This window comes from Eleutherodactylus coqui, chromosome 11 (assembly GCF_035609145.1).
Source record: "Eleutherodactylus coqui strain aEleCoq1 chromosome 11, aEleCoq1.hap1, whole genome shotgun sequence".
Classification (NCBI taxonomy): Eukaryota; Metazoa; Chordata; class Amphibia; order Anura; family Eleutherodactylidae; genus Eleutherodactylus; species Eleutherodactylus coqui.
Window position 1 is genome coordinate 118,716,257 of NC_089847.1, and position 16,154 is coordinate 118,732,410.

The window sequence follows — 16,154 nt, forward strand, 5'->3', positions numbered from 1 at the left end:
CCGGGATCAGCACTGAGAAGAGGAGGAGCGGCGCTGCCTAGAAGGAAGAGGTAAGTATGGGTTGGGGGGGGGGGAGTATTACTACTAGGTCTATTGAAGGGGTTTATTTTCCTAATGGAGCTACTGAAAGGGTTACTATTCTTACTTGGGCTGCTGAGGGGATTACTGTTATTACTGGGGCTGCTGAGGGGGTTACTGTTATTACTGGGGCTGCTGAGGGGAGTTAATATTACTACTGGGGCTACTTTGGGAAATATTACTACTGAGGGGTTACTATTATTACTGGGGCCGCTGAGGGGGTTACTATTATTACTGGGGCCGCTGAGAGGGTTACTATTATTACTGGGGCCACTGAGAGGAGTTAATATTACTACTGAGGCCACCGTGGGGGACACTATTACTACTGAGGCCACCGTGGGGGACACTATTGTTACTGAGGCCACCGTGGGGGACACTATTGTTACTGAGGCCACCGTGGGGGACACTATTGTTACTGAGGCCACCGTGGGGGACACTATTGTTACTGAGGCCACCGTGGGGGACACTATTGTTACTGAGGCCACCGTGGGGGACACTATTGTTACTGAGGCCACCGTGGGGGACACTATTGTTACTGAGGCCACCGTGGGGGACACTATTGTTACTGAGGCCACCGTGGGGGACACTATTGTTACTGAGGCCACCGTGGGGGACACTATTGTTACTGAGGCCACCGTGGGGGACACTATTGTTACTGAGGCCACCGTGGGGGACACTATTGTTACTGAGGCCACCGTGGGGGACACCATTGTTACTGAGGCCACCGTGGGGGACACCATTGTTACTGAGGCCACCGTGGGCGACACTATTGTTACTGAGGCCACCGTGGGGGACACTATTGTTACTGAGGCCACCGTGGGGGACACTATTGTTACTGAGGCCACCGTGGGGGACACTATTGTTACTGAGGCCACCGTGGGGGACACTATTGTTACTGAGGCCACCGTGGGGGACACTATTGTTACTGAGGCCACCGTGGGGGACACTATTGTTACTGAGGCCACCGTGGGGGACACTATTGTTACTGAGGCCACCGTGGGGGACACTATTGTTACTGAGGCCACCGTGGGGGACACTATTGTTACTGAGGCCACCGTGGGGGACACTATTGTTACTGAGGCCACCGTGGGGGACACCATTGTTACTGAGGCCACTGTGGGGGACACCATTGCTACTGAGGCCACTGTGGGGGACACCATTGTTACTGAGGCCACTGTGGGGGACACCATTGTTACTGAGGCCACTGTGGGGGACACCATTGTTACTGAGGCCACTGTGGGGGACACCATTGTTACTGAGGCCACTGTGGGGGACACCATTGTTACTGAGGCCACTTTGGGGGACACCATTGTTACTGAGGCCACTGTGGGGGACACCATTGTTACTGAGGCCACTGTGAAGGACACCATTGTTACTGAGGCCACTGTGGGGGACACTATTGTTACTGAGACCACTGTGGGCATCACTATTGTTACTGAGACCACTGTGGGCGACACTATTGTTACTGAGACCACTGTGGGCGACACTATTGTTACTGAGACCACTGTGGGGAACACTATTGTTACTGAGGCCACTGACATGTTGGCACTTTGCTATAAATAAGTGGGTTTTGGGTTGCAGTTTGGGCACTCGGTCTCTAAAAGGTTCGACATCACTGGTGTAGACCCATCACTGCTATAGGCATTACAGATCCATGCAATGCAGAGTGATAATACGAATCTGAACGTGAGGCCTTGGATTGAGAATCTAAGATCTCAACCAGAACAGACTTCTCAAGGTTGGGTTATATGAGCCAATAATTGCATCAAGGTAATACTAACAATTAAGTAGTTGACAACGATAGGAGATTGTTGAGCCGAGCGCATTTTATTAACCGTCCAATATTAAGGGCGATGCATCATGGGGACAATCCTTCCCCTACAAATCAGGCACTAATATAACGCTATGTGTGGGAGGAAGTGGTGAGAGAACAGGTCGCACCTGCTGCTCCCTGTTCTTCGCTTTACCTGCAAATCAGGAAACCAACAGTACATCACAAGTAAATTAACGGCTCGCATCACATTTATCAAAAAGAATCTGTTCAATGAATAGGCGAGGGCAGGAAATGCATAACCAAATTAGACCTGGGTGACTGTACTCCGCATCTACCAGTACATTCAACACTCCCATTAGGGTGCCTGCACAGCTCCGCCGATGGCTTGGCCGCACCTGACTTGCCAGTTCAGGTGGTACCCGGCAATGTGAGAGATCTGCATGATTTACAGCAGAGGTTTGCAGCGCGTACGGGCGACCCTTATTCTGATAGGCACATTTATACAGTTTTAATAACCCCTTTAGCAACCAGCAAAACTTTATTTATTTATCTTAGCCTAACTTTTTTGCATTGATGCGACGGCATAAGGCCTTGTTGTATGCAAAGGAAATTGTATATTTTTTCGGCTTGGTTTGTGGTTCCGCATAAATTACTGTGTGATTCAATATTCTGAGCAAGAAGAGATACAACTAGGAAACTTTGTAGAACACTTAGATGGGTAGAGGGAAACTTTTTGGCACTGTGGTGAAGGCTGTTGGCCAACTTGGATTCTGCCAAAGACACCTCAATAGAAAGGGGGCCACGGCATACATGGTTTAACCCCTTACTGCCACAGGACATAACTGCCCCTCTACCAGGACGTAATCTTAACACAACAGGACGTAAACCTACGTTTTGTTGATAGCACAGGTTCAGAAGTGAGCCCGCGTCATCTTGTAGCGAAAGCCAGCCTCTTGTGACTGACAGCCGGCCTCCTGCTGCAACAGCGGGGCTTAATGAGAACGCTGATCCCTGCTGTTAACTCCTTACATGCCATGATCAATGTAGACTGTAGCATGTAGAGGGTTCACAGAGGGATAACGCTCCCTTTAGGACATCATTGGCCCTCTGCTATGTAATCGTGGAAGGTTGATGGCCAGACACTGGTGTCCAGGCCTGCCATGGCCTGTGATCACTATTGTGAGCAACAATGCATTGCAGTACATTACTACAGCAATCACAGTTTTTCCGGTTCAAGTACCCTACAAGGACATTAAAAAAAAAAAAGGAAAAAGAAAAACAAAACCCCTCTTTTTTCCACACTTTTCCCTCTATGTATATAAAAAACCCAAAAAACATGTTTGATATCATCGTATCCGTAATGACCCATACAGTAAATTAAACACTATTTATCCTGCATTGAAAAAGAGGTTTAAAAGAAAAACGAAAAATGGAGGCAAAATGCTCATCACACAAAAAAGGAGCCCTCACAGAACTCGCCTGTGCAAAAACAAAAAGGTTATGGGACTTTGAATGCAACCTAAAAAAAATAAATTTTGGTATTGTCAGAGTCCTATCGACCTGCAGAAAAACATTTATAAATGTCATTTATCCTGCATGGTTAATGCGGTGTAGAAAAAAGAATGGCAGAATTGAGGTGTTTTCTCTTTCTGACCTCCAAAAATAAAAAAAAAGTCTTAAAATACGCTACATGTACCCAAAAATGGTACCAATAAAAACTACATTTGTAGCCCTCATATGTTATGTTGATGGAAAAACAAGTTATGGCTTTTGAAGTGGAGATGAAAATCCCCCAAAAATCTTTGCATCCTTAGGGTGGATTCACACGACCGTATATCGGCTGGGTTTTCACGTCAAGCCGATATACGTTGTCCTCATCTGTGGGAGGGGGGAGGATGGAAGAGCCAGGAGCAGGAACTGAGCTCGCGCCCCCTCTCTACCCCATCTCCGCCCCTCTGCACTATTTGCAATGAAAGGAGGTGGGATGGGGGTGGGGCTAAGTTTCCCAAATTAGCCCCGCCCCCGTCCCGCCTCTCCCTATTGCAAATAGTGCAGAGGGGCGGAGAGGAGGCAGAGAGTGGGCGGGAGCTCAGTTCCTGTTCCTGGCTCTTCCAGGCTCCCCTCCCTGCAGAGAGAGACGACGTATATCGGCTGGGCATGAAAACCCAGCCGCTATACGTTCGTCTGAATCCACCCTTCTTGCCGAAATGGGCCATGTCCTTAAGGGGTTAATTAATAAAATTGTTGTGTTGAATTACATGGTATTGAAAACACTAAATCACACGTCTTTTCAGATACCAGAAGATGCCGTTAACAATCCAGAACAAGAATCAGAGATTTCTGCCGTGTGAACAGAACCTTCAGACATCAACCACATATTCCTGTACCTCACCTTCCCACACTGCCGGCACTTCCCCGCCTGACGTCTTCGATGTACCCAATGATGCCGAACAATCACTGGCTATGAAACAGGAAAGAAATTGAAATGCTTAACAGACAGAGAGACAAAGCACTGTAATCGCTGGTTTTCAGCTAAACATTTTCCAAAATGTAAAAACAAAAAAAAATAATGAAATACGTCAAATCCATCTCCTCTGAAGCGGACAGAGCAGCCTGGGCACACGGGCATCTGCAAAATGGGATATTGTACTGAGATGACAAGCGCACCAACTGTTTGCACCCCTCCCTCCAACTCAATTAAGTAGATGGCAGCAGGCTGTCACATAAATTAACCCCTTACCGACCATCCATATGCTGCATCAGAAGGATGTGGCAGGGGGAGCTGCTGCTCGGCTGTCAAATGACAGCCTGGCATTTGGTCTAACAGCGGGGGACTGAAGAAACCACCGATCTCTGCTGTTTAGCCCTTTATATGCAATCACATTATGTAAAAGGCTGAGAAAGCACAGGGCTCCCTCTGACACCCATAGGTTCCCCACAATGTTATTGCGGGGTCCCAATGTGTTGCTATGGCAACCCGATGGCCTGTGGGTATGCCAGGTACGGTGGCTTATGAGGCTCAGTCTCGCTTCATAGGCTTCATAATACACTGCTTACTTCAGTATAGCAGTGTATTTATCATAAGAGCAATGAAAAGTGGTGAAACTCAAGTCCCCTAGTGGGACAAAAGTAAAAAAAGAGTGGAAAAAAAAAGTTATTGCAAAAAAATAAGCAAAAAAAAAGCAAAACCACACCTTTCCGCTCTTAGTATGTAAAAAAAAAAGACGAAAAAAAACCACACAAAAAACACCACAAATTTGATATCCGTGCTTTCGTAATGATCAAAGTAAAAAAGTTAGTACATTATTTAATCCCCATGACATTAGAAAATATAAGTTGTTCTGCAAAATAGAAGCCCTCATACGGCTGTGTCAATAGAAAATATTCAGAATGCAACGATGGCAAAAAAAAAAACGGCTTGGTCGTTAGGGCATAAAATGGGCCCGTTACAAAGGGGTTTATAATTTTTATATATATATACATATACATACACACACATACATACACACACACCCTATTAGCCTGATGTGGTGCGGTTAGTTATCAAAACAGCTCCGCCCATAGCAACCAATTGCAGCACAACTTTCATTTTACCTCAGAAGTTCCAGGCTACTTTTCTGTGGCCCACCTAGTAGATGCTATGGTGATGATGAGTGAGTGTGAGGCAAAGCGTGTAGTGATACACAAACTAATATAAATCGTAAAACATGAGGGCCAAGATGTATAACGTACCACTGCACGCTATGCCTCACACTCACTTCTGTCAAGTGCCAAACTACTTGATAGAAGACAAACAGTGCAAAATATTTAATCAAACCCCATAACAAGAATGACTGTCAGCCCCGTACAGAGAGGTAAACCCATCTTGGCCATAAGTGAGCAGTATATCCTTTTAAAGGCAATTTTCGTTCTCCTAGAGTGCCGCTGTGCTATATTTCTATAGGAGTACCACATTATTCTATAAATATGAAGAAAGTAGAATCACTCTTAAGAGGGGTTGTCCGCTTTAGTACCAACACTAGTGGGTAATTCTGACTTTATTAAAGCACCTTTGTCTATTAGACAGGGCAGAGAGTAGATACAAGGAGTCTCAACAGCCTTGCATGACCCAACTTAGCCAAGTATTAGAAAAGCATGATTCCATTGGGAACGGTGTAATGCCTTATTTCTCCTGTAGTGGTGCTGCAGGGCAACAGAACACCTGCAACTGGGTTCCACTACAAGTAACAAGATGATCACTGTTGGGTCCAAGCGGGTCCACTGTTGGGTCCATACCCTAAAGTCAGGTTAAAATGGATTGCTCAAACCGAAAAACCTTTGTTTTGGAAGTAAATAAAAAGAGAATAAGCAGCGTTTGCCCTACCTCTCGTATATTGCGAGAACCAGACTCTCGGAACGATGGCTTACATCGGAAATTTATCTGTAAGGAAAGCACAAGTTGAGCTCAAGAAGAACATCTCTGCTGGGATTAGATGAGAAATAAGGAAGCTGCTCACCTTCTCTAGCTGCTCAATGCAGGGAGTGTGAACCACTATCTTACACGCCGCGCACTTCCTCCGGGACGTAGACTTTTGCTGTTGAAGACAAAAGAACCAGAAATTATAATGGGCTCCAGAGAAAAGATCTATACCATAGAGTGCATGGGATCTGTAAAGCATAGCAAGCGTCAACATGGGGATAAAACATAGAAGAATTCATCAGAGTCTAGGGGCCTCATTTATGAAAACTAGGCCAGTCAAGCAGTGGAGGTGCAGCCCATATTGACCAGTTTCAAGCTGCTATTCCTCCAACGCAAGTTAGAAAATGTAAGTAGTTATCTGACTATTTGCTAGAAGCAACGCCTTCAAGCTTTTGCCGGCACTAGTTTTTAATACTATGTTCCGTAGGTAGGAGTTCTCAACATGCAGCCTACAGTAGTATAAAGCCACCGCTTTTTGGACATACGTCAGTATACTTTGGAGGACATACATGGGGCCTGTTAAAAAAGTTTGCGTGTATAAAAGGACATGAAAAAGACATTAAAATGCACATGTACACTTAAAAAGCACTGCATTAGGAACATCTACTCAATAAGGCTTGGTTCGGCTTTTTGGGCGACCGTGGCTTTCAGACGTTGGGGAACAATTCCATACATTGCAGAACATCTTCCATACTCAACTTGATCCATGCCCGCTGTTGCTGCTCCATCCGCTGGTGCAAATTTACAGATAAGATAATTTACTAGCTAGTAGTCCACCATCAGGGCTGCATCACAGCTATTATTTTTGACTATCTTTCTAGAATCTCTTAGGCAGGGTGATTGGGCCTCCTCATCTCTAAGCAGCTAACAGCTGGAGAGCTGTCTCTAACAGCTAGACAGACCTAGACTAGGGACTTGGTCCACCACCTATAGCTTTGTCTAGTACAACAAGAGGCTGCGTTCTGCAGTTTAGCTTAGTTAGCCTAAGTTGCCTCTCTAGAAGATCTATACAGATCACCTATGGGACTGTATTGCCCCAAGTTAACTTAGCACCTTGCACTATTAAAAAACCTCCTTAACAGGACCTTGTACTTTCAATCAAGCTAAGAATTGGGAAAATAGCACCAGGAAGACTCTAGTGGGGATAATCACACAAGTTGGGTCTAGTTTTATATATACTTCAAAGTTAATTTCTTCTAAGTCTGGGAAGTACCCGCTGCCTTTAGCTCTATCTAGGGAAGGTTCTGAGGGTTCCTGATGAACTGTTGGATTCAGGGAAACGCGTTGAACCAAGACCTAATTAATCACATTATCGAACCAAGAAATTGCATATAATGAACCTTAAACCAACCATTGAATTTTTTAAGGATTATCTTGTAGATCTTTCAATATGAATGAATGAGCTATTTCCAAACCCCTATTCCTTTGGCCAGCTTTATTCTCATCACCCAGAAGGCAACTGGTCAATGGAATCTTGGGATTTCATGAATTCTCAGGGGATTCTTGTCTTCGGATCACCAAGCCAATAATCAATTAGCCGGTGGACTATTTTTGTGTTGTTCGTATGTCTGTAGACCCGCACATCTACCCCTGGTAATCCTATTGCCATGAGAGGCTCTAAATATATAGGTGTTTGGTCTCAGCCCTAATTTTAAATACTTCTAATAAAATTTAGTTTTAACGGCGTCTATACTGTGAAGGATAGAAAAGTGGGAGCAGATCTCACAGCCCTTTCCAGAATATCCCAAACATGTTTAATGCGGTTATACTCTGGGGAGTTTGGGGGTCATAGCAGTATGGAAAACTCATTGTCGTGTTCCTCTAACCATTGCCTAATAACCAGAGCTTCAATGACATGGAGTTGTTGAAAGATGGCACATGGTCACAAAGACTTCCTGAAGATATGGATGGAGCTAGTCAGCTAATAGGTCCCTGTATTGTTCATCATTCAAGCATTGTGGTATGGTGACCAATAGTCCTAGGCCATGTCAAGAAAATGTTCCACCAGATCATAACACCGCCACTACCGGCCTGTTAAACACCAACATGGTTTCACGTGGTTTACACCAGATGTGGTATGGTACAGTAGGAAACTGCACTCGTCACTCCAGATAACCTTCTGCCATGTGTTCAATGTCCATTGGGTACTGGCCCCATGTGAAGCATTGTTGGGTTCGATCAGGTGTCATCAGGGGCACCCTTGTTGGTTTTTGGTTATTGAAGGTACGCCGCATGGTCATTCTGAAATTTGTCCAACTTCCCCACTATTGCACTGCTGGGTCAGTTGGTCCATTGTGGCACGTTGTTGCTGAGATACCAGACTGCCACCCGACATTCGCCTCTGGGATCAACCGCATGTGGCCTGCAACTGTGTGATCTTCTGTCGGATGTCTGTCCATGGTTCAACCAGTCTTTGTACACTCTTGATACTGTGGTCGGAAACAGCCAACAAGTTCGACTCAAGGGCACCAACAATCTGCTCATGGTCGAATTCATTCAAGTCACCATGTTTACCCTTGTCAGCCAAATGTTGTCTTCTGCCGCAGAGAGGAGAGGTCAGCATGTTATGTAAGAGCAGATCGTGACACAGCCATCATGTGATACCGCATGTCACACACCAGCTGTTCTTAATCCACCAATCGTTCAGTGTATACAGCAATTTAAAGACACCCATCATAGTGAAAGGTCCTCTCTAAAGTAGAGCTGCCCTTTAATTTCATCATATCACCTAAAGCATTCTGGAGAGCTGCAATGAAGTAGCTCACTAGTAAGAAAAAAAAAGTTAAACATCAACTTTTCAAACTCTGTCTGCTAAGTCTGGAAAGATCCTAAAAAGCCAATCTAAATATTCTGCTCTTCATCACTGCTGTTTTATTCTGCGCATAAATCCTATTTCATTTTTTTATCTCTCAGACAAACGGAAGGCACAAAGCATAATTGAAAGAGAAAGCTTTCTGAACAGACAGACAGGGATTTGTGCCTGTACAATGAGTAAAACCGGCTGCTTGCAACCGTCAGGCGCAGTGGCTGTCATGAAGTGGCTGTTGGAGAATGGCTGACACTATATGACCTCGGTGCTGATGCGGGCCACGGAGCACTTGACATGCACTGATGCTATTTCGGGGGCACTCTAGCTTTGCTCAGCGCACACAATCACAGCAATCATTAATCCAGAGCATAGACATCTGCAATGTTTGTAATATAACAAGAAAAGAAGATCAAATCATTTGAGTTGTATGGAGGGATTCATCCTTCTCCAATCCTCCTCTCCATCCATCCATCCATCCATCCATCAAGCATTATCTATCCTCCTCCCATCCATCCTTCTCCCATCCACCACCCATCCTTCTCCATCTACCCTCCATCCATTCTTCTCCCACCCATCATCCATCCACCACTCTCCCATCCACCACTCAGACATCCTTCTCCATTTAACCCCCATCCATTCTTCTCCCATCCACCACCCATCCATCCTTCTCCATTTAACCCCATCCATTCTTCTCCCATCCATCATCCATCTTCCCCTCTCCCATTCATCCATCACCAATCCATCCTTCATCCTTCTCCCATTCTTCATGCACCCATCTCCTATTCATTCCAATATCTAACCAACTCAATTTCTGTATACAGGCTGTGTCTGGTACTGCAGTGAATAGTGCTGAACTGCAATACCAGACTCAGTCCACATTTCAAGAAATAGACGTAGTTCACGCAAACAAATACCACTGTTCCGAACAGGGGTGTAACTAAAGGTTCAAGGGCCTAGGTGCAAAGGTTCAGCTCAATTGTGTGTAAAGTGTGCAATTATATACAGGAGATACCCAGGTTATACCAGCATGCTCCATATCACTGTATACAGGGATATGTATATAGATCTCCTGTATACAGTGCTATCGACTATGCTGGTCTAAGGACAGTCAGAACCTTCAGTCGGAGTCCACAGATCCAGCTCAAGAAGCTCTGCACGCAGCACATTTTCTTCCATCCAACAGCCGGGAGAAAAGTGGATGGACCCCGTTATAGCCAATGGAGTCTGTCTGGCACGGTTCGGTTCCGTCCAGAGACGGACCCGTTTGGCCGTGGTAATTCCTCTTACCTGCTCCCCAAATGGAGCAGAAAAGTGGAATCCCCAATGCAGGTGAGAAACCACCCTAAGGCCTCATGCCCGCGGCCGTATGTGTAACATGCTTTGAGTCTCCCCACAGTGTTTTACACATTTCCAGCCATACACGCTGTCAGCGTAGAGATCGCCTATGGCGCTGCTCATGCCCGCAAATCACACGCTCATGGACATGCGTAGTGTGATTTTTTTTTTAAATTCCTCGCTCTGTTCAGAGCCGGGATGCGTATGGAAACCCTGGCTATACACAATCTATTAGGTATGGGGGGGAAGGTCTAGTGCCATATTGTATAACAGTTGGCTGGATGGTCCTTATCTCCATTACAGCTTAGTCAGTAACAGGGCTGTATTACTATGATGTATGGTTATAAACAGACTGTAAGGGGTGTACAGTTTATCACGGGGATGTTACCAGCACACAATGGTGTGGTATATATGCTGTTATTAATACGGATAAGGTTATTCCTGGGTCGGTGTCTATTATTCGGTCATGTTGTGTCCCTTCCAGCAGTATATTCCTTAGTTGTTTGGTTCTTTTTACCTCATTTACCATAAAGTTAAAATATTAAGGCAAGTTTATAAAATTGTCTAAAAGAAAATCTGTTTTAGTTGTTCCCAACAACCAATCACAGCGCAGTACTGATTTTACAAGAGAGAAATACAAAATGTAAGCTGCGCTGTGATTGGTTGTTGGGGCAGCAGTGACAGTTTTTCTTTGTTTTTTTAAATACAGTTTCATAAATCTCCCCAATATTATACGGGTCGTTATGATTTGGGTGATGCCATATTTTTGGGAATCACTCAGCAGGCCGCAGACAACAAATAGCGCCATTCTGCAATTTTTTAGAGACTTATCTCATGTTCTCCGCTTGTCTTCTTACATTTCTTCCACTTGGTATTCCTTATTCTCTCCCTTCAGGACCCAGCGCCGCCGTTACACCCAGGTCCAGCGCCCGACTTACCATCAGCGGGTTCAGGTTCCATCAGGTACTGGGTAGGGGCAGCTTCGGCAAGGTAAGTTTTACACCTCTCTTTTTCTTCTTAAGCAGATGTAAAATTCCAGTTGTAGTGTTAGGCCCCTTTAACACCGGCGACAGCGATATCGCAGCTCTGTTCTGTGCCATATCACTCCGTTTTCTCACGGTGATATCGCAACTAGCTGGAATTGTATTGTTTTTTTTTTATGTAGCTAGGGCTTATTTTAGGGGCAAACAGTGGGACGTACTGTAAAAGTTGCATTTTTGTGCTTGTTTTCTTTCCTTAGGTCGTTCTGGCATCTGTCCGTCGCCGAAGCATCTTCAAGGCCATCAAGATCATCAACAAGGAGGAGGACAACACCGAAGAGCTTCAGCGCGAGAGACGAGTTCTCCTGGCGGCCAGAGATTGCCCGTTCCTGTGTCATCTCAGTGCCACGCTACAGTCTGAGGTATATACGGGGGTCTCCCCGCTCTGGTCACCTATTCCATAATAGGAGGCGGATCAGGAAATGTGTTTCTTAGGGCGGATTCACACGGATGAGCGCGAGTCGCATCTGACATTCTTAGACGCGACTCCCATCGCACAGGGAACAGGCGCTCCATCCGTGTCCGGTGCGATGTGCGGGGCTCTTACAGTATTGTGCTTTGTATTACAGGGTCACGTCTACTTCGTCATGGAGTTCCTGTCCGGCGGCAGCCTGCAGACCCTGATTAATGTGTCGGGTAAACTGAACCGTCCCACTACACAGTGAGTAACCAGTTCTGGGGTTCGGCGGGCGGATCGGATGTTAGAGGTAAGAGGACATTGTGCAGCAGTTATCCAGAATGATCACCATTGATACTAAACACTTTCCTCTCTTCATCAGGTTCTTCACAGCGGAGCTGTGCATCGGTAAGAGGAACAGGATGGATGTGCTCATTGTTTTCCATGAGCTGTCAGGTACTGCTGCTTAGCTTTATGCACTTGAATGAGGCTGGGCAGCAATACCAGATATAGCCATGGACAGGAGAGGCGCTGTTTCTAAAAAAAAGATTTTCTTTTCGTTGCAGAGACATCAAGCCAGACAACATCATGCTGGATAGAGATGGACACATCCGAATTATCGACCTGGGTCTGGCGCAAGACGGTCTGACAGCGTCCAGCAAGATCCGCGGAGTGGAAGGAACAACCCGCTACATGGCCCCAGAGATGATCCTGAAGCAAGCCTACAACGTAGCAGTGGACTGGTGGAGTATGGGCATCATTGTGTCCAGAATGGCAACCGGACATTCACCATTTTTTGATGGCCAACAGCTACACATCGTCCAGCAGTCGATCACCACTGACAAGCCAAGCTTTCCACCATGGCTGGATGCCGACCTGAGACATCTCATCAAGAAGCTGCTACAGAAGGATCCGGAGAGGCGCCTGGGACTGACCGGAAACATCAGGAGCCACCCATTTTTCGGAGACATGCGCTGGGAGGAACTGGAGCAGAGGAGAATAGTGCCACCATTTAAACCTTTTCCCGTAAGTGAAGACTTACTGGATGTTATATTTCCATGCCAAGTGTCTAGATGAGGAGAAAATATTATATACTTCTATTATATCTCTGTTTCTTTCCTCCTCTTGCAGCACGCTGTAGGTACCGGCCACCTGGATTGCCCAGAAGATGTGCCAGCTCTTCACCCTGTGTCCGACTTCACATATCTGGCACCTAGTTGGACACAGTAGGATGAACCCGCGCCTTCTGCCCTGCAGCCCGTGCCTCCTGTGCCCGCTGCCTGCGTACAACCGGACTTCCGCTCGCTCTGGACAGCGTCTCTCAGTGCCGTGAGTATCACCTTAATGCTACATTAATTTCTAGGCTCTGAATCTTCGGACTTCAAGACCTCGGCGATTCTTCAAGACCAGCAGCTCTACAAGACCTCGGGGATTGTCCATTCTACAATCAAGACAGAACTCACCGACTACGCCCGCGACATCGGATGGCGATGAGGTGAGTATCTGCATGGGCATTTGATCCAGGGACTTAATTCTGATTCCATATTCGGAGTCAGGAAGGAATGTTTTTCCCCTTATATTAGAACAAATTGGCAGATGTCTTAAAGGGTTTTTTTCTTTCCTTCCTCTGGATCAATACAATGGCCCCCCCGCCTTCCCCCGATTCGGCCACTTCCCAAATATTTGGTCACCTTCTTGGTACAAATAACCTTGATTCGGGGACGGTTCTGGCTGCCGTGCGCGGAGTCGGGAAGGAGTTTTTCCTCATCTGAAGCTGAATTAGCAGACGCTCAATGAGGTTTTTTCGCCTTCCCCTGGATTAGGTTCTTACAATCACTGATCCAGGGAACTTGTCTGACTGCCCTCAGTGGAGTCGGGAAGGAGTTTTTCCCCTTTTAGGGTTTTTTCGCCTTTCCCTGAATTAGTGAACGTCAATGGATCTAACATATCCTTGACTTATTAAAAATATTCATCAAATCATCCTCAATAATAAAATTGTAAATCAATAAAATTCTCTGTTTTCACCCCAATATCATTGTGTGTCTGGTTTTATTTCTATCGTATCCTTCTCCTGCTGCTTGTATTATTTGGGTTTTCTGGTCTCGTTGCATGTACTCAGCAATGTAATACTGAGAATGTGATTGGACTAGAAGTACATGTAATACAGAGCAGCAGACTCAGGGGGGCATCAGTGAGGGAATGGGGAGACAGTGGGGTATAAAGGACTCGCAGACTCAGCGGCCTCTCCTATGAGACCAGAATCTTACTATAAGGTGCTCCTAGGACCTAATGGGTTTCCTTGAAGATTGCTTATGGCAGCGGTGCTACAGGACTCTTTCCTGCTCCCCCGCCTTGCGCCGCCTGCGTTGTTCCACAGGAACCAAACCAGAGTGGTAACAGCAGTGGATCTGAGATGCTGTGGAGAGCGAGGGAGGCGGGCTGAGTATTTTAATATGGGACACGGTGCGTTTTATTAATTATGTCACGGGGGTCAGTTATAGGTTGGGATAGATGCTTTTCTTGCCACTTGTCCAACATCTGGTCCCATCTGGAGGTCCCTGACTGTATTAGGAACTAGCAGGTACATTAAGGGCAAGGTTGTCTACCCTCGCCCATTGCCTTGTCCCAGCCCTGTCAGGATGCATTATGGGAAGACGTCTGAAACCCGACTTTTGAACACCCCCCCACGAAAAAAAGAGAGAGCAGTCCCTGCCGCCACACGGCTAATTTTTTTTAACATTAGGCCACGCCCCTTTTATATTAAGCCACACTTCTGTTCCCTCACAGTTATAATGCCCATAAACTATCTTTATCACTTGACTATCATGCCACCAATTGTTCTTCATCTACTCTTGATGCCATTTTATAGCAACTTGCATAAAATCATCACAAAAAAAGCCATGTATTTTTCTGCAGTTTATGTAAAGCACTGTAAATTCATTCGGATTTTCCAAAAATTGCATCTAAACTGCAAAAATTATACCTGGGAGCCCCCGTGAGACAACTGAAGAGTTGAACCTGGAGATGGTGCACCAGGAGCTCCAATGATAATCCAACCCTGCTCATTAACTATAGGGGTCAGAGGGAATGTCAAGAGTCGTTGTGATCAACAGGTGGTGCAAAAACAAGCAAAGTGCAGCCGAATACAATACTGATGTTCCAATTAATGTGTCCAAACCCAGAATTCGTCGTTCTTTAGCATGGATGGGCTATAAGAGTAGACAACCAGTTCAAGTACCAATGCAGACTCTGTGAAACAGAAAGGCGAGACTCCAGCGGGCGTAAAAGCGCAAAAATTGTATCAGTGAGCTGCGGAAAAACATCATCTGGTCAGATTAATCTAGATTACTGTTGGGGGACAGAATTTGGCGCAAGCAGCACGAATCAGTGACCCCTTTCTGTCAGCTGGTCAGAGCATGTCAGCACCTCCATTTAAATATGCTTGTCTAACCTCAAGAGCTTTCAAATACAATGTTTCTGGTCAGCCAGGCCCTCGGTGGGCAGGCGGGCCAGACCCGGGCCCTCGGCGGGCAGGCGGGCCAGACCCGGGCCCTCGGCGGGCAGGCGGGCCAGACCCGGGCCCACGGAGGGCAGGCGGGCCAGACCCGGGCCCACGGAGGGCAAGCTGGCCAGACGCGGTCTCACGGAGGGCAAGCTGGCCAGACGCGGGCTCACGGAGGGCAAGCTGGCCAGACGCGGGCTCACGGAGGGCAAGCGGGACAGTCTGAGTGGATAAGGAATAACGTTTGATTTTTCGACAACCCCTTTAAGACCATAAACTTGGTCATTAAAGCCCTAAAATAGACTGGTCAAAATGGGGTTACAGGGGTTTTCTCATCATATACATGGGTTGGCTATTACTAAGATATGCCATTGATGCCCAGTGGGGCCCTTACCCCTACTGCCACTTCTAGCAGTCAGTGGGGCACTAACTACTGAAATCCTAACTTTATGGCACAAATGTCTTCAGTAAAACAACCACCCAATAAAAGGTTATAAAGGAATAAAGTCTGGCGAAACAAAGATGGCCGCACCAGCTTCTCTGACTACTAGTTTACACTGTGTATTAGTATACATCATTAGTCTAAGACATTACTTGCTGCTCTGACTGCTCAGTGCTAATCAGGTGGACAGCACTGGCCAATCAAAGTAGATGTAGTGTCTAATGATACATATTAATACAGAGTGTGCATCGGGTAGTCAGAGAAGCCGGTGCGGCCATCCTTGTTTCTCCAGGCCTGCGGGGTCGCTTTAAAGGAAAC

The 16,154-nt window shown here is 46.2% G+C and overlaps 1 protein-coding gene across 5 annotated transcripts in view; it reads right to left on the reverse strand.

The window, feature by feature from the left end:
• Positions 1–16,154, reverse strand: part of DGKZ (diacylglycerol kinase zeta) — a 180,311-nt gene that overhangs the window by 66,760 nt on the left and 97,397 nt on the right. For all 5 annotated transcript variants that reach the window (XM_066583402.1, XM_066583403.1, XM_066583399.1 and 2 more), the window contains 3 exons: positions 6,349–6,426; positions 6,216–6,272; positions 4,245–4,313 (listed from right to left, as the gene is read on the reverse strand). In XM_066583402.1, the coding sequence (XP_066439499.1) occupies positions 4,245–4,313; positions 6,216–6,272; positions 6,349–6,426 (204 nt within the window). The remainder of the gene's footprint in view (positions 1–4,244; positions 4,314–6,215; positions 6,273–6,348; positions 6,427–16,154) is intronic.